This window comes from Phyllobates terribilis, unplaced genomic scaffold, assembly GCF_046119375.1.
Source record: "Phyllobates terribilis strain yellow unplaced genomic scaffold, ASM4611937v1 Scaffold_9__5_contigs__length_417890890, whole genome shotgun sequence".
NCBI classification, from domain to species: Eukaryota; Metazoa; Chordata; class Amphibia; order Anura; family Dendrobatidae; genus Phyllobates; species Phyllobates terribilis.
This window is the reverse complement of record NW_027362769.1, coordinates 121674802-121700618: the sequence shown is the minus strand read 5'-3', so window position 1 is coordinate 121700618 and position 25817 is coordinate 121674802. Positions and strand designations below refer to the sequence as shown.

Here is a 25817-nt window from a genome sequence, read left to right as displayed (position 1 = left end):
ACAATGGTCAATGTAAAAATGTGATACTTCAATGTCTCCACCCTAGGACTTAAATGTTTTCACATGGGGGAAAATGTAGTGTGACACTTGCAAATGAAAGGGTTGTCTGGTGAAAACAAGTTATCACTTATCTCCAGAATAGGGGATCACTTTTTGATTGATGAGAGTCCAATCAACAGAACGGGTCACTTTTATCCATTCATTCTGTTGGGTCTGCCGAGCACTGAGTTTGATTTTCTTCGGCAGTCCCATAGGGAATGAATGGAACGGTGGTCAGGCGCCTGACCTGCTGTGCCATTTTGTAACGGGGATAACAAATTTCCAATTTGCCTATCGATGCGGGTTCTAACTGTGGGACACCCACCAATTGGCAAGTTATTATCACTTATCCTAAGTATAGGTGATACCTTGTTTTAACTGGACAACTACTTTAATGTAGTACAACTGTTCTGGTAATCCCCAACTCTGTACAATAGCTATAGGCTTGTAGGCCCTTCCAGCTGAGTTCATGAGCCTTAAGAGTTTTATTTTGCTACATAATCTTAGAACTTTTAGAAAAATATCTAACTTTTCTTTTTATTTCATTTTAGATTTGTCACATCTTTCATTGTCGTCAGATTCTTTCACAGCATCACATCCTGCTGGTCCTCACAAATTACATTTCTTTTTATAAACCTACAATATGCCAGTGTGATGCCAGATAAAGAACATACAATTATTTTGGTTTACCCAACTACTTATCATTGTGGGAACATTTTGTTAATTGCTTCTCAAGATTACTTTATGTTTACTTTAAATATTTCTAAATGTCTCAGCATTGTAGTAGCAACTGAAGTAGTTAAACTTCTATGTAGAACTTCAAAAAGGACGAAAACTTATTTGGAAAGTTCTCTAAAGTTGAAAAAATTGTTATCACTCTACTGGGCCCACAAAGCTTGTAGCCACGACAACTATATATATCCAGGTAGGACTGGGCTAAAGGGAATCTGTCACCCCTGGGACTTATCTGACCTACTAATATGGGTCCGGACCTCCAAAGCATCAGAAACCTGTAGGAATAAAAATTAATTTCACAGCAACTAGACCTCTAATATGAGGCATACAGGTAGGTATAGATTTACATTTCTAACCCCTGTATGCCGATATAAGTAGTTCAAATTAGTCCCAGGGGGTGACAGATTCCCTTTAAATCCTAGCACTGCAGGTCTTGATTAGATGCACCTGACCAGCTTTGACTAGAAACCAGGACATGTGTTCACCTTTCTGTCTCTTAGTCAGCTGGGGAAGTAGAGCAAAGTGGGTGGGTCAGTGAAGCAGGGGGAGGTGGTGCTGGGTAGCGAATAGAGCTGGAGGGACTGAGGCTTCAGATCTCCAAATAATTTTAAAGCCTCATTTGCATATCAATTCAAACGCCAATTTCTCAGTAATTGAGGAGCAGACTGGCCATGTAAATGCATTGCTGGACTTGTCCTTGAAAGAGCTACATGCATATATAAATAGTTTTCGGGATGGAATCATACTGATAGATTCCCTTAATGTCTGCATTCCACTTCAAAATTATTCAAGTCAGTTGTACATGGCCGGATCAGCTAACTATGTGTATTATGGTTTCTCAATTGTCCAGTGATGGTAGATGTTATGAGATGAATCAGGCGTATTGGATTTCAACATGCCCATCCTTTGTTCCTGCAGAAGATAAGCCATTACCAGAATCATCTGGCAGAAGTTTTAACCCTGTAATAATAAAAAGCATATACATGTATATGGGGAGCCAAGAACTTTCTAAGGTGTGTGAGCACCTATAGCAAACAGCTGCCACTGAATCACATGGCTGATTTATGGTTTTCTGATCTAACTTTCCTGAAGTACACATGGTTGTTCAGTCACTAGTCATTATTTTCCTAGATAATTAAACATATCTCGTTATAACACTGCTGCATCTAATCCTTCTTTCTCATTAGTACCGAACAAGTTCCCATGCAGTAATATGTACTAAGAACTTAATCTCATTTGCCTTTCACCACTGGCCCTTTGTACTGCTGTAACTCTGCAGGCTCATCACAGAAAGCTGCACTTTTACAACTTAGAAATGCAGGATTAATGTTTTACTAAAGTTAGAAATTGATTTTTTTTAATGAAATTATGATTACCAAATAATTTTAACTAAATAAAAAAAGATACATTTAAGGTCTTGTGTATACTCTGTAATCATATTTGTATAACTCCTTTGCAATTTAGCATATAGTCTTCTTGTTTAAAATATCTTTTGATTTATGTTACAGATCTTTATGAAGACAAATGTATGTTTCCATGGGTACAGACTACAAACAGACCTTGTGTAGTCTGAACCTGCAGTCACGCTTTGTCCTATCTGTCCCCTGCTTCCTGCTAACCAACCAAATGCACTTTAGCAAAAAGAAGGTTTAATAAGCTAACCTTTCTAACCAATAAGGGAGATAATTTAATTGTATGCTGTCATGTTCCTGGGTTCGAACCCTTGAGCGTGTGTTTGGTTGTTGGCTTCTCTGTCTGCTGAGCCACTGCAGACATACCTTTTCCCTGGGCATTTTAGTTCTTTTATTCTGGATGCAGTCTGTTTAGCTGAACACACGTGCTTTCATTTGTCTGCCCTATCACTTTTTGGGTGCGGCTTTATCTTCTTTCTCCCTGCTTGCATTTCCTGCTGGTGATAGTTACCTTTGGATTGTTCATACATTCTGTTGTTGTTTAAAGCCAGTCAGTAAAATTCCTGCTAAGGTTTATCTCTTTGCTGTTTCCGTACTTTTTTCTGCACTCATCTCATTTATTCCTTTTAGGTAGTAGGTGGCAGATTATCTAACAGTACGCATTTTGTACTTTATTTTGTATTTCGTGGTGTATTCTACTCACTCTGGTATCTTTCCTTTAAAGCACACTTTCCCTTTTATAGGTAACTAGCTATTGAACCCGTTCTACACCCGGGTGGCGAGCATTTTTATTGGTATATGGTCTCCCATGCTGGTATGTGCTGCCCCCCTCCTGGTATTTGTGCCGCCCCCATCCTGTCCCCACCATCCTATCCTGGTAAGCAAGGCACCACTCATCCCCATCCTGGTATGCATGGCACCTCTCACCCCCAATCCTGGTATGCATGGCACCCCTCACCCCCAATCCTGGTATGCATGGCACCCCTCACCCCCAATCCTGGTATGCATGGCACCCCTCACCCCCAATCCTGGTATGCATGGCACCTCTCATCCCCAATCCTGGTATGCATGGCACCCCTCATCCCCAATCCTGGTATGTGTGGCACCCCCCATATATAGCCAGTGTTCAAGAGTTTTTCACTCGAAACGCGTATGGCATTTTTTATACACACCACCCCATAATATATGCTTTGTCGTCTGAGATGTCCATTTTTTGTCTTTTCTACAAATTTTTAAAGGGATTTGCCAATAAAGATTGTTGAATTTTAATTAATTGCCTGGTGTGTTGAGCTGGATCCATCTTCACTTCCTCATGGTACCCCTCACCCCCAATCCTGGTATGCATGGCACCCCTCATCCCCAATCCTGGTATGAATGGCACCCCTCATCCCCAATCCTGGTATGCATGGCACCCCTCATGCCCAATCCTGGTATGCATGGCACCTCTCATGCCCAATCCTGGTATGCATGGCACCCCTCACCCCCAATCCTGGTATGCATGGCACCCCTCATCCTCAATCCCAGCATGCATGGCACGCCGCATCCCCAATCACGGCATGCATGGCACCCCTCATCCCCAATCCCGGAATGCATGGCACCCCTCATCCCCAATCCTCACCCCTCACATCCTGGTATGCATGGCACCCCTCATCCCCATCCTGGTATGCATGGCCCCTTATCTGAATCCTGGTATGCATAGCACTCCTCATCTCTATCCTGGTATGCATGGCCCCTCATCCGAATCCTGGTATGTATGGCACCCCTCATCCCCAATCCCAGTATGCATGTCACCCCTTATCCCAAATCCTGGCATGTATAGCACCCCTCACCCCCAATCCTGGTATGCATGGCACCCCTCACCCCCAATCCTGGTATGCATGGCACCCCTCACCCCCAATCCTGGTATGCATGGCACCTCTCATCCCCAATCCTGGTATGCATGGCACCCCTCATCCCCAATCCTGGTATGCGTGGCACCCCTCATATATAGCCAGTGTTCAAGAGTTTTTCACTCGAAACGCGTATGGCATTTTTTATACACACCACCCCATAATATATGCTTTGTCGTCTGAGATGTCCATTTTTTGTCTTTTCTACAAATTTTTAAAGGGATGTGCCAATAAAGATTGTTGAATTTTAATTAATTGCCTGGTGTGTTGAGCTGGATCCATCTTCACTTCCTCATGGCACCCCTCACCCCCAATCCTGGTATGCATGGCACCCCTCATCCCCAATCCTGGTATGCATGGCACCCCTCATTCCCAATCCTGGTATGCATGGCACCCCTCATGCCCAATCCTGGTATGCATGGCACCTCTCATGCCCAATCCTGGTATGCATGGCACCCCTCACCCCCAATCCTGGTATGCATGGCACCCCTCATCCTCAATCCCAGCATGCATGGCACGCCGCATCCCCAATCACGGCATGCATGGCACCCCTCATCCCCAATCCCGGAATGCATGGCACCCCTCATCCCCAATCCTCACCCCTCACATCCTGGTATGCATGGCACCCCTCATCCCCATCCTGGTATGCATGGCCCCTTATCTGAATCCTGGTATGCATAGCACTCCTCATCTCTATCCTGGTATGCATGGCCCCTCATCCGAATCCTGGTATGCATGGCACCCCTCATCCCCAATCCCAGTATGCATGTCACCCCTTATCCCGAATCCTGGCATGTATAGCACCCCTCACCCCCAATCCTGGTATGCATGGCACCCCTCATCCCCAATCCTGGTATGCATGGCACCCCTCATCCCCAATCCTGGTATGCGTGGCACCCCTCACCCCCAATCCTGGTATGTGTGGTACTCCTCACCCCCAATCCTGGTATGCATGGCACCCCTCATCCCCAATCCTGGTATGCATGGCTCCCCTCACCCCCAATCCTGGTATGCGTGGCACCCCTCATCCCCAATCTTGTTATGCGTGGCACCCCTTATCCCCAATTCTGGTATGTGTGGTACTCCTCATCCATATCCTGGTATGCATGGTATCCCATCCCTCATCCCTATCCTGGTATGTATGGTATCCCTCATTCTGGTATGTATGAACCCCTCATCCCTATCCTGGTATGCACGGATCCCTCACCCCCATACTGGTATACATGGCACTTCTCATCCCTATCCTGGTATGCATGGGCCCCTCATCCCCAATCCTGGTATACATGGTACCCCTCATCCCTATCCTGGCATACATGGTACCCCTCATCCCTATCCTGGCATACATAGTACCCCTCATCCTTATCCTGGTATGTATGGTACCCCTCATCCCTATTCTGGTATGTATGGTACCCCTCATCCTGGTATGCATGGCACCCCTCATCCCAATTCTGGTATGTATGGCCTCCTCATCCCAGAAACCTGGTATGCATGGCACCCAATCCCTCATCCTAGTATGCATGGCACCCCTCATCCCTATTCTGGGTATGCATGATACCCCTCATCCTGGTATGCATGGCACCCCATCCTTCATCCTGGTATGCATGGTACCCTGCATTCCTATCCTGGTATGTATGGTACCCCTCATCCCTATTCTGGTATGCATGGCACCCCTCACTCCCCAATCCTGGTATGCAGGGTCCCCTCACCCCCCCAATCCTGGTATGCATGGTCTCCTCACACCCCAATCCTGGTGTGCATGTTCCCCTCAACCCCCAATCCTGGTATGCATGATACCCTCATCCCCCAATAATGGTATGTGTGGTATCCCTCATCCTGGTATGCATGGTCTCCTCACCCCCCCAATCCTGGTATGTGTGGTACCCCTCACCCCCCAATCCTGGTATGCATGGTACCCCTCACCCCCCAATCCTGGTATGCATGGTCCCCTCACCCCCAATCCTGGCATGTGTGGTACCCCTCACCCCCCAATCCTGGTATGCATGGTGCCCTTACCCCGCAATCCTGGTATGCATGGTCCCCTCACCCCCCAATCCTGGTATGTGTGGTAGCCCTCACCCCCAATCCTTGTATGCATTGTCCCCTCATCCACCAATCCTGGTATGTGTGGTACTCCTCACTCCCCAATCCTGGAATGCATGGTCCCCTCACCCCACAATCCTGGTATGTGTGGTACCCCTCACCCCCAATCCTGGTATGCGTGGTACCCCTCACCTCCCAATCCTGGTATGTGTGGTACCCATCACTCCCCAATCTTGGTATGTGTGGTACCCATCACCCCCCAATCCTGGTATGTGTGGTACCCCTCATCCTGGTATGCATGATCCCCTCACCCCACAATCCTGGTATGCATGATCCCCTCACCCCACAATCCTGTTATGCATTGTCCCCTCACCCCTCAATCCAGGGTATGTATGGCCCCCTCACCCCCCAATCCTGGTATGTGTGGCCCCCTCATCCCTTTCACACTGTACACATATACAAAAAAGAAACACTTATACTCACCTTTCTTCCCTATGCTCCAGCGCTACTGCGTCCTGTTCTGCCAGAGGCCGGGGGAGGAGTACGGTGCCAGAGCACCGAGCTGTCCGGCGCCATTTTTCTGAAGACACACTGTAAATGTGTCTTCAGTAAAATGGCACCGAATAGCGCTATGTGCATGCGCCGATCCGACGCCTCACTCCTGCCCGGTCTCCGGCGAATAGAGGCGCCGCGGCAACGCTCCTCCCGGTCAGGTAAGACATTTTTTATACACACCACCCCATAATATATGCTTTGTCGTCTGAGATGTCCATTTTTTGTCTTTTCTACAAATTTTTAAAAGGATTTGCCAATAAAGATTGTTGAATTTTAATTAATAGCTTGGTGTGTTGAGCTGGATCCATCTTAACTTCCTCATGGCACCCCTCACCCCCAATCCTGGTATGCATGGCACCCCTCACCCCCAATCCTGGTATGCATGGCACCCCTCATCCCCAATCCTGGTATGCGTGGCACCCCTCATCCCCAATCCTGGTATGCTTGCACCCCTTATCCCCAATTCTAGTATGTGTGGTACTCCTCATCCATATCCTGGTATGCATGGTATCCCATCCCTCATCCCTATCCTGGTATGTATGGTATCCCTCATTCTGGTATGTATGGACCCCTCACCCACATCCTGGTATGCATGGCACCCCTCATCCCCATCCTGGTATGCATGGCCCCTTATCTGAATCCTGGTATGCATGGCACTCCTCATCCCTATCCTAGTATGCATGGACCCTCATCCGAATCCCGGTATGCATGGCACCCCTCATCCCCAATCCCAGTATGCATGTCACCCCTCATCCCCAATCCTGGTATGCATGGCAACCCTCATCCGCAATCCTGGTATGCATGGCACCCCTTATCCCTAATCCTGGTATGCATGGCACCCCTCATGCCCAATCCTGGTATGCATGGCACACCTCATGCCCAATCCCGGTATGCATGGCACCCCTCATCCCCAATCCCAGTATGCATGGCACCCCCCATCCTCAATCCCGGCATGCATGGCACCCCTCATCCCCAATCCCGGCATGCATGGAACCGCTCATCCCCAATCCTGGTATGCATGGCACCCCTCATCCCCAATTCTGGTATGCATGGCTCCCTCATCCCCGATCCTGGTATGCATGGCTCCCTCATCCCCAATCCTGGTATGCATGGCTCCCTCATCCCCAATCCTGCTATGCATGATACCCCTCATCCCCAATCTCCGGCGAAGAGAGGCGCCGCGGCAACGCTCCTCCCGGTCAGGTAAGTATATAAGTATGGCGCCGGAGATCGCGGTATGCGTTCAGTGCCTACGCATATTGCGATCTCCGGTGCCATACACACTCCTCTTACCTTTAACGACTCGATGCCTGCTTCGGTCTGGAGCCAGACTGTGCGTCGCGCATGCGCAGTCTATCGAGGCTTCAGACAGAGACATGCATCCCCAGTTATATTATAGATTTACACTCTGCTCTGCGGTTCTTTAGGAGGAACGTGAAGCACTTTACGGCCTTTTAGGCAGCATAGGTCCGAGTTGCCATCTTTAAGTCGGTGGTTAGGGCTATCTCTGTTCATGCAGGAACCACTAGGAACTGCAGGGACAGGATCTCTAGTCTGTACATGAACCAGAAGGGTCAGTTGTAGTTAGTTTTATGCTTTGCCTATTTTCCCAAGAGAATTGCTACACTAGCATAACATACAGTATGTGCACTGATTTCATAGAATTCTCACCTACAAACATTTTTTTTCCAATTATACCACCGTAATCGTTATGTCTGTAGAGTGACAGAAAGTAGTTGAAATTGTGGAGGAAAGTAAAACTAATCAACAATAGGAACAATCTTCCTGTCTAATTTTACCTAAATATAACTGCATTTACATGCAAAGCTATAACTGATTTCCCAGTAAAGATATCTGAAACTCCAATAATTTTAGGACAGATTCGGACCATTTAAACCGAGGCTTCATTCATTCATTCATAGACACAGTAGAACTTAAAAGGAGTGTACCATCGGTAAATTACCTACTGTTTAAATCAGGTTTTTCTGTTAAAAGTTTTTTTTTTTCTTTTCATATCACTATTTGTATTTAAACAGAAATAACAATTTTGCAATTTTTAACACGAGCCATAGACTCATACTTCCTGTTCTTTCAGGAAACTCACATACACATTAGCAGCAGACACTATCTTTAACATTGACACATCTAATGAGCGTGTGCAAAGGTTATTTGGAAAGGAGGAGGTGGTGAGCTTTGACATCATCTATTATGAATCGTAGATCCTGTGTTATCTACTGTATATAGAGGTGTTATCAGTCATTGTACAGGAGGGGGAGGAGGTGGGCTGTGACATCACCAATTGTGAATGGTGGATCCTGTGTTATCTATTGTATATGGAGGTTATCAGTCATTGTACAGGAGGAGGTGAGCTGTGACATCACCTATTGTGAATGGTGGATCCTCTGTTATCAGCTGTGTATAGAGGTGTTATCAGTCATTGCACAGGAGGAGGAGGTGAGCTGTGACATTACCTATTGTGAATGGCGAATCCTGTGTTATCTGCTGTATATGGAGGTGTTATCAATCACTGCACAGGAGGGGGGGGTGAGCTGTGACATCACCCATTGTGAATGGTGGATCCTCTGTTATCAGCTGTGTATAGAGGTGTTATCAGTCATTGCACAGGAGGAGGAGGAGGTGAGCTGTTACATTACCTATTGTGAATGGCGAATCCTGTGTTATCTGCTGTATATGGAGGTGTTATCAATCATTGCACAGGAGGGGGGGGGTGAGCTGTGACATCACCCATTGTGAATGTTGGATCCTATGTTATCAGCTGTGTATAGTGGTATTATTAATATAATGGTACAATATGGCACTCCTAAATAATATAGGTGCCCGAATAAGGTTACTATCCATTGAATATCATATGGCAAAAAATCAGCACTCACAGGTGAATAGTATAGAAAAATTCCTTAATTGGTTTGGTCCAAATTAGTGTAGAGGTAATGTTTCGGTCAACCTGACTTTTATCAAAAATACACAATAGTATTGGACCACGGGGGTAGAAGAAGGGAAGCAGTGCTATAGAGAAAGTGACCTTTGCTGCTACGGAGCAGACACTCTGCTCCTAAGTGAAGAAGGTTGTATCATAATAAATATTCACCAGTGAGTGCCGGATTCTTTGCAATAGTGGTATTATTAGTCATTGTATTCCTGCCTGTGATGATAATGAAACTTCTGAAAAGTCTTCTGTAAAAAAAAAAACAGCAAGTAAGAGTCTAAATAACCCCAGTAGCCAGTATGAAAACTGCACCATTTCTATGAAAAAAATACAGAAGGTAATATGAAAAACAAGATGACTAAAATAAAAAAAAATACATTTAACATAAAAACTTGATTTAAACAGTAGGCCATTTTGTGATACATTCCCTTTAAATTAATAATGGTTTGATCATATCTCAAATCTGATTCATTATTATCTTGCACATTTATTGTCACTTTGACTATTCTGAATGTTACACCAAAGCTTACTGCCATGGGGAAGTACTGAGGACTTTTGTAAATGACCCACTAGTAAGTGCACTAAAAGGGGAAATATCAGGAATAAAATATTTTATCTATCTACTTAGCTCTGAGCTCAACTAAAGGCAGATAAAATAATGTTGAAAGTTTTTAGTATCCATCTTCATGTCATATCATATGTCAACACAAACCTCCAACAGTCTGAATTTGGCAGGGGCTGTTTAGACAAATTTGGATAACCAAGGATGTTTGGGGTAATTTTTTGGTGTATCCCCAGGTGGATGTGAGATTCATATGTTGACACATGAGCTAGGAGGGATAGCTAATACTAGAGAAGAGAGAGAGGATTCAAAAAGATTTAAACAAACTAGAACTGTTGGCAGCAGCTAACAGAATGGTTTTTAACAAGGAGAAATGCAAAGTCCTACATCTGGGCAAGAAAAAGGAAAAAAAGCATCTACACAATGGGAGGAACACGGCAAAGCAACAGTACATGTGAAAAAGACTTAGGTATACTAATAGATCACAGACTGCACATGAGTCAACAGTATGATGCAGCAGCAAAAAAGGCAAACACAGTTCTGGGTTGTATTAATAGAAGCATACAGTCTAGATCATGTGAAGTAATTATCCCAATCTACTCCTCTTTGGTGAGGCCTCATCTGGAATAATGTGTCCAGTTCTGGGTGCCACATTTCAAAAAAGACCTCAAAATACTGGAGCAAGTGCAGAGAAGAGCGACTAGAATGGTGACAAGGCTGCAAACAATGTCCTATGAGAAGCGGTTAGAGGATTTGGGAAGGTTTAGTTGCAAAAGAGAAGACTGAGAGGAGACTTAACAGCTGTCTACGAATATCTCAAGGGATGTCACACTATAGAGGGATCAGTTTTATTCTCATTTCCACAAAACAATACTAGAAGCAATGGGATGAAACTGAATGGGAAAAGATACAGATTAGATATTGGAAAAAACTTTTGGACAGTGAGGGTGATCAATGAGTGGAACAGGCGGCCACGAGAGGTGGTGAGTTCTCCTTCAATGGAAGTCTTCAAACAGAGGCTGGACAGACATCTGTCTGAGATGGTTTAGTGAATCCTGCATTGAGCAGGGGGTTGGACACGATGACCCTGCAGGGTCTCTTCCAACTCTACCTTTCTGTGATTCTATGTAAGCCAAAAAAGAGTTAATTTGTAAAAGAAATCAATTTATCTGTGCAAATAAGGTGTCTACAAAGATAATGTAATTTTCTGCTTACCAAGTTACCAGCAGAGAGAACATAATTAAACTCATCAGTCATTGGGTAATGCTCCATAGCCATGAAAAGTGTGTTCAGAACAATGCAGATTGTTATGGCAAGGTCCACAAAGGGATCCATCACGACTAATTTCACAACGTGCTTTATATTTAGCCAGTAAGGAGTACAATCCCAGATCAGAAAAGTGTTTGCAAACTTGTACCAACATGGTGGACACTTCTGCCTGGACTCTTCGAGTTCTGAGAAAGAAAGGGAAACAGTGTCTTACTTCTTATTTCTGTTCTCATCATTATTCTCTGCTTAGGCTAAGGACAACATTAGAGGAACCCTTTATTTTTTTTAAGGTCCTGCATATACAGGTGCTTCCCACAAAATTAGAATATCATCAAAAAGTTAATTTATTTCAGTTCTTCAATATAAAAAGTGAAGCTCGTATATTATATAGAGTCATTACAAACAGAGTGATCTATTTCAAGTGTTTATTTCTGTTAATGTTGATGATTATGGCTTACAGCCAATGAAAACACAAAAGTCATTATCTCAGTAAATTAGAATACTTCATAACAACAGCTTGAAAAATGATTTTAAAATCCAAAATGTTGGCCTACTGAAATGTATGTTCAGTAAATGCACTCAATACTTGGTCGGGCTCCTTTTGCATCAATTACTGCATCAATGCGGCGTGGCATGGAGGCGACCAGCCTGTGGCACTGCTGAGGTGTTATGGAGGCGCAGGTTGCTTTGATAGCAGCCTTCAGCTCGTCTGCATTGTTGGGTCTGGTGTCTCTCATCTTCCTCTTGACAATACCCGATAGATTCTCTATGGGGTTAAGGTCAGGCGAGTTTGCTGCCAATCAAGCACAGTGATACTGTTGTGTGTAAACCAGGTATTGGTGCTTCTGGCAGTGTGGACAGGGGCCAAGTCCTGCTGGAGAATGACATTTCCATCTCCAAAAAGCTTATCGGCAGAAGGAAGCATGAAGTGCTCTAAAATTTCCTGGTAGACGGCTGCGCTGACTTTGGTCTTGATAAAACACAGTGGACCTACACCAGCAGATGACATGGCTCCCCAAACCATCACTGATTGTGGAAACTTCACACTAGACCTCAAGCAGCTTGGATTGTGGCCTCTCCACTCTTCCTCCAGACTCTGGGACCTTGATTTCCAAATGAAAATTGGAACTCTGGGACCTTGTTCAGTGTGTCAATGACTGCCTTCTGGACATCTGTCAAGTCAGCGGTCTCCCCCATGATTGTGGAGCCTATAGAAACAGACTAAGGGACCTTTTTAAATGCTTAGGAAGCCTTTGCAGGTGTTTTTTGTTAATTATTCTAGTTTAGTGAGATAATGACTTTTGTGTTTTCATTGGCTGTAAGCCATAATCATCAACAATAACAGAAATAAACACTTGAAATAGATCACTCTGTTTGTAATGACTCTACATAATATAGGAGTTTCACTTTTTGCATTGAAATACTGAAATAAATTAACTTTTTGATGATATTCTTATTTTGTGAGAAGCACCTATATAAGAAAAACATGGATTTCTCTAGAACAAGACATCAGATTGTGGATATCAATGTATCATTTTGCTAAACTTTCTATGACCTTCATGCCCATGTAGATGTCTTAGGATATTCTAATTTTGTGAGATGCACCTGTATAGAATATATACAAATAACTTATACCAATAAAATGCATAAATATATGCAGAATAGTCAGGTGTATAACAGGGCATATCAGGGCCTGCCCACGTTGAGCAAGGGTGCCATATGGTTTTCCATTACCTCCTTGTATAGGTAGGTTTTTTGGTAGGGTATAATAGGGTAAGTTGGTCATTCTATTATTCTACCCATCATCCTGTGACTATATTTTTGGTCCGTTTGCTTACCCATTTTATAGACTACTTCATATTAATAGTCTTTTGGGACCATCCAAGATGTAAGACTTTATTTTAGTTACCCATGGATGTTTCGTGTCAATATATATATGTATATTTTTTGTAGGAATATTTTAATACATATTTACTAAAATTTGTACTTTTAGTGGGATTGCCTTTACTTAGTATCACCATAGTATATTCTGAACACAAAAATAATTATTATAATTCCACGACCTGCTGTAAATTTATGCACTTACACTGGAGATGAGTGAATTGATTTCCAGGACCGTGGTCCAGTGGGCAGGAAAATATTTCACTGCCGGTGGATGGGAGCCCTATAAACTGCCTCCTCCTACCTGCCGCCATCAACAGCTCCTCATATGAATAGCCGGTTTAGCATGACACCATTTTTGTGGTATGACGCTCACACACACAAGATCGCGCCGATGATGTTGGCAGGTAGGAGAAGGTTCACATGTCTCCCATCCAGCTGCCATGGCTCACTGACCTGGCCACCGGACCAGGGTTCTGCAAATGTATATACACATCTCTAACATCACATGCTTTACATATAAATAATACTGTCATATACTATACACATAAACACTGCCACTACATACTTAACACAAGTAAAAAGCCACCATATGTTGTAAACATGCATAATACCACAATATGCTGTAAATATATTTAATACTTCCATGTATTGTACATATAATACTGTCATATGTTGGATATATAGGTAATAGCAATATACACTGTAACAATATATACTGTAAAAATATATTATATATGTGAAAAGTCAGTGTATTTTGTTATTACATATATATATATACACTATATATATATATATATATATACTGTAAACAGCCACCATATAAAAAGACATCATATACTGCATATTTTGTATAAAAATAATAAATAGACTATAATGTTTTACATGTCATATTTACGGTACCATACATGAAAAACAAATACGTACATAAACACACATACATACACATATACCGTATAAAAATAGTGTACACACATACAGTATGCAAAAACTGTACACACATATATACAGTATGCGTATAGTATACACTCATACAAATATACTGTGTGCATATACTATGCACACATACAGTATGCATATAGTGTACGTACATACATACACACAAACACTGTGCACATTCTGTATACACATACACAGTATGCGTATACTATACACACATACACTATTCATATACTGTACACAGACCCATACAAACATATACAGTATGCATATACTGTACACATAGACACATATATACTGTATGGTATGCATATACTGTACACATGACACATATATACAGTATGCATATAGTGTACACTCATACACATATACATTTTGCCTATACTAAACACACAAATGCATACAGTATGCATATAGTGTACACACATATACAGTTTGCATAGTTTCAGACATTCACACACTTACAGAATTCATGTACTATACACACATATATACAGTAGATTTACAATAGGCTTATACTGTACACATATACCCACATACATTACGCATATACTGTATACACATACATGTACTTACACACATTGATACATACACTAAGGCTTTGTCAGTTCACCATTCTAGGACAGCAATGGAGGGGGTTGGGAGTTAGTTTAAAACTAGCTGCAGGGAAAATATATATTTTTGTACCGTGTTAGCCAGTAGATAGAAAAATATTAAGATTTGAGAGTCCTCAGTAGTTGATACCTTTTAATGGCTAACGGAAAACATGGTAACAAGTTAAAAGCTTTCGAGGCTACTCAGGCCTCTTGATCAGGCTAATATGACACAAAATCTGAAGAGTAACATATTTATACACAATAGGACACAGAAATAATGCAATAGATGAGACAGGTGACGGAAAGCAGAACTATTACTGTGGGAGAAAGATAAACAGTTCTGGCTGTAAATATTGGATTGGTTCACATATAAGGACTGTTATGAAGACCCCAAAGCTCTGAGGAGCACATTTCTTAGTTGATGTAGAATGACATAAATCCATGCGACACATTCATTCCTGTTCTGACGGGGACGGGGTCTGAGCAACAGCTGAAGATGTTCCAAGAACATTTTAATCAATTTCATCCCACCATCAACCTAACACTCAACTAAAGATACCCAACTCACATCAGGACTACAAGATCCCAGGTACTTTCAGCTGTATCACATCTAATGTAGTGTACTTAATTATATGCAACAAATGTCCATCAGGGGGTCTGTATGTAGGGGAGACAGGGCAAAAACTTAGGACAAGGATGAATTCTCATCGCCACACAATAAAAGAAGAAAAAATAGATCTACCTGTGGCCAAGCATTTTTGTTTCCCTGATCACAACATCACAGACATGAAATTATTGGTATTAAAAGGTCATTTCAAATCTCAGAGAGACAGAAAAGTTTGGGAATATAAACTCAAGGTGACCTTTGACACCTCCAGAGCAGGAATGAATGTGTCGCATGGATTTATGTCATTCTACATCAACTAAGGAATGTGCTCCTCAGAGCTTTGGGGTCATCATAACAGTCCTTATCTATGAACCAATCCAATATTTGCAGCCAGAACTGTTTATCTTTCTCCCACAGTAATAGCTCTGCTTAACGTTACCTGTCTCATCTATTGCATTATTTCTGTGTCTTGCGGTGTATAAATATGTGACTCTTCAGATTTTGTGTTACACTATGCTTGATGAAGAGACCTGAGTAGCCTCGAGAGCTTGCAACCTGTTACCATCTTTTCAGTTAGCCATTAAAAGGTATCAACCACTGAGGACTCTCAAATCTTAACTAGCTGCAAAAATCTCAAAGAAGAAGGAGGTAAACAATATCATCAGGACTGTATTGCTGGCCATAAACTTTAGATAACTTTCAGCCAACAGTGGTTCCTTCTAAACCTTGTCACCCCCCATAAACATGCCCCCTCGTCTGAGCGTGCATGTGTCCTGAATAGGAAGAGGTGAGTAAGTTACTGTCTGACAACTCTGTTGGAGACACATCTCCCCTGAGATGCTTTTGATGGTAACCCAACTCACGCAGCATGTAGTGCCTTAGTCATTTACTTCCACCCAGCTATGCCCGACTCATTACTTCTCACTCATTGCCGCTGCCATAAAGCCCATGTCACTTACCTTCCATTGTATTTGTCAGAATGCTGGCAACGCTTAAAGCTCTCTGCCTCATCATTGTGGGATCTTCTAACAGATCCATAGACACCTGATAACAGCTTGATTTCCTTTTCCTTATCTCGGTCTCTGTTGTAGTTCCCTGTAATGAAACTATAAATTATTAACCAAGAAACAAGACAGTTTCCTGTATGCTAGGATTTCCTTTCAGCCTCTCTGATTGGTTAATTGTTGTGTAAATGTTGATTTTCCAATTTATATTTTTAGTACAATTATCTCTGCATATAATAGAGAATGATCCGTAAAGCGCGATCGGCAAAAGTGTATGGCAGTGAGGTGATAAACTACAATATATACACAACAATATGTATATATCTCCAAAACAGTGAACAATTCCGGTGCTACATAGTTTGTATATTAAAAGTGTATCTATCACAAGATTTCACAATGCAACGTGCATGCGATAGTAAATAGATTTCTTAGATCTGATGGGGCTGGTGTACTTACTTTGAAAAATCATATCAGAATGTCTTCAAATTAAAATGAGTCCAGGTAAAAACACGCTCATTTAATAATAGGCAAAGTGAATTCCCAAAAGAATGATACTGCCTATCTGATATGGATTTTCATAGTTACTACACCAGCTTCTTCAGGTCTTAGATAACTAATAATGTAAGCTGTCTGTATTATGAAATCAGATGATAGATCCACTTTTCAATGTTTTGTGGAATGTAAAAGATAGCCAACACCAACAAAAAAAATTAAAGGATGTCATTTTGCCACCAATAAAGCAGCATCGTGCCAATTAAAAGGCAAGTGCAAAGGATGTGTAGCACCCCGAGGACTCGGCTGCTACAGGGGTATTGCACCTCGATCCAGAGGTGTGGTATTCCACTCCCGGGTAAGGATGGAGTGTGGAACTGAGCTCAGTTAGCTGCATGCACTACACTCACCCCATTTCCGGGGGACAGACCAACGGTACTCCCACCAGATAGATGTGCAGGTACGACAGCTTCTGTCCCCGGCTGGAGTGGGGGGGGGAGGAACATCCCAGTGGTGTAGGAGCAGAGAGGGGAGGTACTCTGGGCATAGGTAGGAGCCCATTGGGTGCTAGTCACCTGGGCTCGGGTGTCAGAAGGGAGTATATAAGGGGGGCACCATCTGGGATCAGTGGTCAGTCTAGAGAGGAGCTCAGCCAGAGAGGGCTGACAGGGAGCGGTGGCTCAGTCTGGGCCCAGCTCCAGAGCCAGGCCTGGAGAGGAGGCCTGAGAGAGAGAGAGAGAGAAAGAAGAAGAAGGAGAAACAGGAACACCAAGAAAGGCCCAGAGACGCAAGAAGAGAGGGAACCCTGAGATCCCACGAGTTAACGGGTGAAGGGTTGGCAGAACAGGGTACCGGATCCCGAACTGGTGGAGGCCAATTATCCTTAGCCAGGAACCGGAGGTCGTGGTCAAGTTTTGGCGCGACCCCTCGCCACATCCACCAGGAAGGCAAACCACGTATAGGGTCAGGGAAGCCGGGAAAGGTTTCACCACCAGAAGGCCCGAGGGAGCCGGACAAAGGTGGATCCCTGGTGGGGACGGCCAGTAGGAAGGAGGAGAGGGGAGCTCAGGACCACGCTCTGGAACTGCCTGGGAGTTGGCCGAGTCCCGCACCTGGTGGACGCAGCACGGCTCGGGTGGTCACTCTTGGCCGAAGTGATCTGAACACCAACTGTGAGTAAAGCTTTAAACCTGCACTACAAGTCTCTGCGATTCCTTGTCACACCACCACTACCACTATCATCAAACCCTGCTTCACCAGCTGCCCTGAGGCTATACCCCTCCCGTTGGGGGTTATATCAACATTGCTGCACACCTATACCACCGGCCTCAGCGGTCTGCCCTGCAGCGGCGGTTTCATAACCGCATTCAACGGGTGGCGTAGTCGGACACTAATACCATCATACCAATAACTGCCACTTGGTTTGACCACCCTGGGCACGGACCGGGTCCCCGCCACTCGGAGACTACAACCCCCATCGGATCCGGCTCCGGGTATTCCCCCGCGCACACGTGCGCCGCACTGCAACATAGCCCAGGGGGTGAGTCAGATGACTACATGGATGCAGGTTCTCTGAGTTACTTGTAGCCAAATTTACCTATTTTATATTAATGAATTGTATTTTCACCATTTAAAGTAGAAAAACATGTATTTTTTGGAACAAAATGTTATTCTGTTCCTCTGTTATTCCTCATGGAAATGTACCTGTCCCTCCAACATCTGGGTATTACTAATCCCCTTATCAGGAGGGTTTATCCCTATGCACTCTGCCACCGTCAGCCATGATTGGACACTGCCACTGTGTAACCACACCGCCTTTTGATAAGAAGAATTTATATATATGGTCATTTATAATTTCCAGGAAAAATAACAAAGAAACGCACAATGCAGTTCTAAGAAAAAATAAATTCCAGGATTGTTATTTCATGGGGAATTCAAGTATTTCAAAATCAGATCTGTCAGAAGTGGTGACAGGTCTACTTGAAGACGATGGAGGTTGAAAAAGGCATCCATCTTTAAATGGCCACAGGCAACCCCTTTAATATAAAATCTGCAACATCAGCTGTTTACGTCCAGGAAAAAAGATGTTCAGCTGTAGTTTAAAATAAGCGGCTATCAATATAACAAAATGAATAAATGTTGCTTTTTTTTGTTGGGCTGATGGAAGGATGCATGCACAAGAAAAGGACGTTCGTTTGATGTCGATATATATTTTCTTAAATGGGGCAAATACAATTCTGAAATGTGAAACTGTAACATGGGAGGAAAAGTATCCCTAAAAGTGGATCAGTCACTATTTTCCACAACACAAACAGCGTGTATCATTAAATAGATATCTTCCAGTTAATGGGTCTGGTGTACTTACTATTAAATTCTGTGTACTTACTATTAAAGGGAATCCGTCACCACTTTGGAGATATCAGACCTCTACTATGGCCATACAGGGTATAGAAAAGTAAATCTATACTTACCTGTATGGCCCATAATAGAGGTCTGATTGCAGAGAAAAGCACTTTAATCAATTCTATTTGGTACAGGCTTGGCGTCCGAGGGACGCCAAGCAATCCCCGCCTAGAAGTGACAGTGACTCCCCGGCGCCTGCGCAATAGAAGCCTGCAGCACAGTGCACAGTGAGACGGGGCCGGGATGAAGCAGAGCGCGCTCTATATGACCTCTATGTGAGCGGTGCTTTGCGCATGCCCGGGAAGTCAGGGAGCACAGTGCACGTCACAGCGCCCTGTGACATGCAGGGGAGGGGGGGCTTATGATAATTAAGCATATAGGCGGGGATTTGGGGGAATAATAAGCACATAGGCGGGGATTGCTTGGCGTCCCTCGGACACCAAGCCTGTACCAAATAGAATTGATTAAAGTACTTTTCTCTGCAATCAAACCTCTACTATGGGCCATACAGGTATGTATAGATTCACTTTTCTATACCCTGTGTAGCCATAGTAGAGGTCTGATAACTCCAAAGTGGTGACAGATTCTCTTTAAATTCTATGTCAGAATAGCTGTATAATTGAGAAGAAAAAAAAAAGCTGGATAATTCCATTTCAAATTTATTTTATTGATAATTCCGTAAAAACGTGGGCATTGTCTGAGGAGACAATTTGCATATTTAAGTTGCCAGAGGAGCATGCATGGCTTATAAGTCTCCTCAATCTGACATGCCAGGCCTGGCTTGTCACTCTCCACAAGCAGAAACGTTACCCCTTAGATTCTAGTCCAGAGCCTCTCATACAGCCAAATCAGAGCTTATACTTTGCACTGATGAGGAGCAATACCCCAAAACACTGTGTCTGCAAATTGAGATTCTGATTTGGCTTTTATCCTAATTCATATTGCAAGGCTCGTTAAAGAGTCAATATTGACTTTTAGGATCTCTACTTCCAACAAGTGGCGATACAGTCCTAGTCCTCTTCCTCTCTGAAGAGAACAATTTACATTTTTAATTTCCCAGAGGAGCATGCATGGCGTATAATTTTCCTCACTCTGACATGCCAGGCTTGGCTTGTCACCCTCCCCAATGAGAAATGATACCCCATAGAACCCAATATGAGGGGGTACATTTTTTAAAAAAGGATTATGCAGCCATTCTGACATGGATTCTTAAAGTAAGTACACTAGCCCCCTAGGGTCTAGATCTCTTTAATCATGCATACAGTTTGCATTGTGAAATCTGGCGTCAGATCTGCTTTAAATCCTGCACTTGCCATCGATGACCATGATGTATGAGATCTGGATATTTTACATTACAGAACGTGAGACATGACGGCAACTAGTTTAGTCTAAAATGAAGCAGCTGCTCAGCAATGATAAAGCAAAACTGAGCAATTAGCTACAACCATAGAAAATTATCCTTTCATTTTCCCCTTAGGGGGCTTTCTCCACAGACACATAATAAGTAATCATATTGTAAAACCCTAATAAAAGTTGTGTATAAGTATAATTTTACTATGGAGGTTGTCATTTGGGTATACTGCAACTGTGATGCCATAAAATGGAATTGAAGCCTATTATTTTTTCCCTTATTAATCCCTAATAAGGAACATATTTAGAATTTATTTAGCAGATTAGTTAGCTATTCACTCATTTTTCTGACATCTAAATTAGTGTGCAAAATTTTTAGGCACGTGTGGAAAGTAAAAAAGCTTTGAAAAGTAGAAGTGTTTGTTAATAGTTTATTTTTAGCAAAATATAAAGTGAATGAACAAAAGAGAAATCTAAATCAAATCAATATTTAGTGTGACCGCCCTTTGCCTTCAAAGCAGCATCAGTTCTTTTAGGTACATGTACACAAAGTCAGGGTTTTTGTAAGATTATATTCTTTTTTATGAGTAACCAACTGCCAATTATACCAAACAGGTGTTAATGATCATTATTTTCATATATAGGTTGAAACACAATCATTAACTGAAACAAAAACAGCTGTGTAGAAAGCTTAAAACTGGGTGAGGAACAGCCAAGTTCTTCTACAAAGGGGAGGTTGTTGAAGACAGTTTCATGTCACAGGTCTGTAATCATGGCAAGACTGAGCACAACACCAAGACACAAGGTAGTTATACCGCATCAGCCAGGTCTCCCCCAGGCAAAGATTTCAATTTTTTCCTGTAGCAGGATTATGACCCCAAATATACAGGCCAATGTCATGTAGAACTCTAGAGTCCTGTAAGTAATGATATGTCCCCATAGAGCCCTGAGATCAACATCATCGGGTCTGTCTGGGATTTAAAGAAGAGACAGAAAGATTTGCACAAACAACATCCACAGAAGATCTGTGGTTCTTTCTCCAAACTGTGTGGAACAACCTCCCTGCAGAGTTCCTTCAAAAACTATGAGTGTATCAGGAAGAATTGATGCTGTTGTGAAAGCAAAGGGCGGTCGCGCCAAATATTGATTTGATTTAAATTTCTCTTTTATTCATTCCTTTTGTATTCTGTTAATTGATAAAAATAAACTATTAACACTTCATTATGAAAGCATTCTTACTTACTTACATTTTTCACACCTGCTTAAAACTTTTGCACAGTTCTGTATGTCTCCTGAATTCACCGTCAACATCCCATTCACTTGCTTTTATGTTATTTTTGGGTAGAAATTTTGAAGTTATCGTTCTCTTTGGGGAAATTTTGTAGGTGTAGGGAGTCTTACAGTCAACAGTCAAGTATATAAAAAACTGTCTCGCTAGCGCTACACATACAAGTTTGTAGCTCCCCTATACCCCAATATCCAACCCATCAACAGAGAATTAGAACGTGACAACGGATATCAATTCTGGTTTGGCTGAATTTCCTTGTCATGTTTCAAGTCCTTTTAAGGTGTCAAACCTTGACTCATAGAATAGTTACCTAAAGGTGACACTAGAAAGGAGGGACCATTTTTGAAGTGGAAACTGCACGTAACATACACTATGTGAATGTATTCTGACTTCCTCTATCCCCAAGGCCAGGTCAAGATGTCCGGATAGCATTTCTCATGCGTGATATGTAGAATAGTAGACCAATCTCAACTTTTTAGTTTAGACGGTTTTAGTTCCACTTTATGAACTCAAAGAAACTACAAAAATAACGCTAACAGCTAAATCAGATGTAACAATTTGATATTAATGGAAACCTGGCAAAATACATGTTTTTCAGTATACTGTAGATGATCTGGTAACGTTGACATGGATCATATCAAATTAATGTGCGGTCAACACTTACAGGAGTAAATATTTATTGGATCAGTTGGGTCTCATTCGTTAGGCATTTTACAACTCTTTATATACTTTGAGTTGTACAGAGCTTTAATATGGCACCTGCAGACTTTTATGGGACCCTACCGTACTGCCCCATGCCTTTGATTTCATATGGAGGCATACAGATATTTTCTAAGGGATTCCAAAAACCAATGCTTACATGGAAGAATGCCTCCATGATATGACACTACACAGAGCATTGGATGAAGGCACATGGAATGCCGATGATAGCCGGTAGAGCGCCCTCGTCGCCTGATCTGCTTCCTTATCTCTTTCCACATTGTCGTCTCTCCTATTGACTATCATAACTTACAAATCATAAGGAGAGTTGACAGTGAATACAGATTCCTAGAGATCTTAGCAGATGCCATATGAATATGGATACAGGATACATGGGGAGGTCATGACTAGGATATTGAAAAGTGTTTTCAGCATCAATAAATAAAAACATAACGCTGAGTGACGATGGAACATATATGGCCACAGCAGCATGACATAAAAATCCTTCACCCACAAACGGAGTCTGGTCATTAGTATTACCAACCAAACCTAAAAGAAAGGCGAGTGGGCGAGATGTTCCCTGGTCCTGTATCCTGGGGTGGGTGGGATGTTCCCTGGTCCTGTATTCCGGGGTGGGTGGGATGTTCCCTGGTCCTGTATCCTGGGGTGGGTGGGAGGTTCCCTGGTCCTGTATTCTGGGGTGGGTGGGATGTTTCCTGGTCCTGTATCCTGGGGTGGGCAGGATGTTCCCTGGTCCTGTAACCTGGGGTGGGTGGGATGTTCCCTGGTCCTGCATCCTGAGGTGGGCAGGATATTCCCTGGTCCTGTCCCTGAATGGCTGCCATTCCCCAAGGATCCTGGTCCTCATATCAGGTACCCTGAGATACCCCACTCCTATAACCAAATTAACCAATTCTGGCCCAAACCCACCCAGTATGTCCTAACCTCTGACCCACCCGCTCTAACTGACCCCTTCTAGTATACGTGGAAAACTAGCAGTTATCCCTTACCTAGCCTCCTACTTTCAAACCTCTGTCATGACCTGGCCTACTCTAGCTTTGCCCGTTCCAGCCCTGTCTTAATTATTGACCAGCTCTCTAATCCATCTACATTTAGCCATATTTTATAAGAAACTACAAGACGTACAAAATATCCATTGTCCTACGTAAAAAATAAGACATTTTTATAATTCATGAAAATATATTTTGCCCAATGTTTTCCAGAAAAATATCAATAGTGATCGCAATGTCTCCATTCTGAAATATAAATATTGCGTGCAAAGCTGAGCAAATCTGATACTGATCACCTAATATGAAAACACACAAAGACGTCTGATTGGTCCATTCGGCGATGTTAGTGTTACATAGTAGCATTTCAGAGATTAAATATGAGAATTAATAATAATTGCTCATAAAATGTCTGCTATAATATTCGCCCATCTTTAGACTCTTATCAGTGATTAGAAATGATCAAATCCGAACTTAAGTGTCCGGTGTAAAACTCTGAACATGGATTTCTCCCGGAAGTCTGTTTTAATGTTTAGAGTTCCGGGGTAAGTCCGGTTGAGAGAGAGAGAATATTTTCCACCTCCAAACTTCGGGTCCCCATTGTTTTCAATGGTCTTTGGGTTCTGGTTCAAGTTAAAGTACAGTTCTGGTGCCCGAACCAAACTTAAAACTAAAGTTCGGGTCGGATACAAGAACCCGAACTTCCATGGGTCCGCTCATCCCTATCAATGATGTAAACAGCTTGGGAGAGACAAGCAGACAAAAGCTCTGTTCACACTAGCATGGATCTGGCAAGGCTCTCTTATGAATGGAAGCCGTGACACTATTGTGAAAAGAGCCAAGACACACAATAGATTGCCAAAGCAGGAAATGATGGAAAAGAAAAGAGAAAGTATTTGTGGGGGTAACAACTACTGTATATGCAGAGTCATCAAATTGTATGAGTATCTTTCAAAATTTCTTAGCAAATAGGTTTTAATATGAAAACGTGTAAATAAAATTTCCCATATTCCCTTAAATCAAATACATTGAGGCGATAACTATGTTTGAGTGACTATTTCTTCCTACTGCCAATCATTTATTATCATCTCTTCCCTGGAATGAGCCCTCAACTATGATTTCTAGGGATGGGGCAGACATAAACTCAATTAATGTAAAGAAAAAAGTCAAAATAAGGAAAAAAAAACCACTATAACTCTGAAACAACCAGATCCAGAGTTGTCGATGGATCCAATTGTGAAGATAAAAGGTTTGTGGTATTAAGGCACCACTATGCCTAGACTACGTAAATCTTCCTTACATTGTCATCAGAAGTTGGTTTATCTATTATCACCTCTGGCAGGAGTAATCCAACAGGCGATGTCGGGACAGATGGACCACCGAGCAGAGAGACCACTCCGTTGCAGTCCACGGTGCTGTGCATCTTGCCATTGGCTGGGAGCATTGGTATGATCTTTGATGTCTTGCTCGTCTGGCTAATGTTACTGTTCCGCCTTTCCAAATGTCTGTGGGGTACAAACAAAGAGCCTCTCCTGCTTTCATTGTCTTCAAAGGTGCTGTGTTCGTCATCAGCAAAATCGTTTTCCGAGCCCATGTCTTTTGCACGGTTTCTAAAGCTGAACAGGCTGGCTCTACTGTTGCGTCTTGGAGAAAACAGAGATCCGCGAATGCTCAGCAATGACTGTAACGAAAAAGCAAGGGAAAACCAGAAATACATGTTAGTTTTTGTTTCTTACACACGCGTGAATACAAGGAAAGAAGCACTATCAGTCTTTCCTCTACCTTCCTTCTATTTGGTTCCACATCTGTGTCTAGCTGAAAAAAACAATCAAAAACAGCACGTGCAATGCCAGCCTTTAAGGGGTTTGAAATCTTACATTTTTTACTTATATCAGGCCAAGCCATACTCTTCATCAGTTTTTGAGCCTATTCTTCTAGCTGAGAGGGAAATGTGACCACTGCAGCCAGTGATTGGCTGCAGCAGTCCCATGCCCATTCACAGAAAGAGGAAGCTTGGACACTAGAGGGGGTGTTCACAATGGTGTGTGGGAGTGGTGGTGGATTGAAAGGTGTAAAAGTTTTTTTTACACCATATACTGGGCCCTG

The 25817-nt window shown here is 42.8% G+C and overlaps 1 protein-coding gene across 3 annotated transcripts in view; it reads right to left on the bottom strand.

Annotated features, from left to right (window-relative positions):
• Positions 1-25817, bottom strand: part of LOC141161749 (sodium channel protein type 2 subunit alpha-like) — a 313242-nt gene that overhangs the window by 83787 nt on the left and 203638 nt on the right. For all 3 annotated transcript variants that reach the window (XM_073647018.1, XM_073647017.1, XM_073647019.1), the window contains 3 exons: positions 25045-25392; positions 16428-16563; positions 11392-11630 (listed from right to left, as the gene is read on the bottom strand). In XM_073647018.1, the coding sequence (XP_073503119.1) occupies positions 11392-11630; positions 16428-16563; positions 25045-25392 (723 nt within the window). The remainder of the gene's footprint in view (positions 1-11391; positions 11631-16427; positions 16564-25044; positions 25393-25817) is intronic.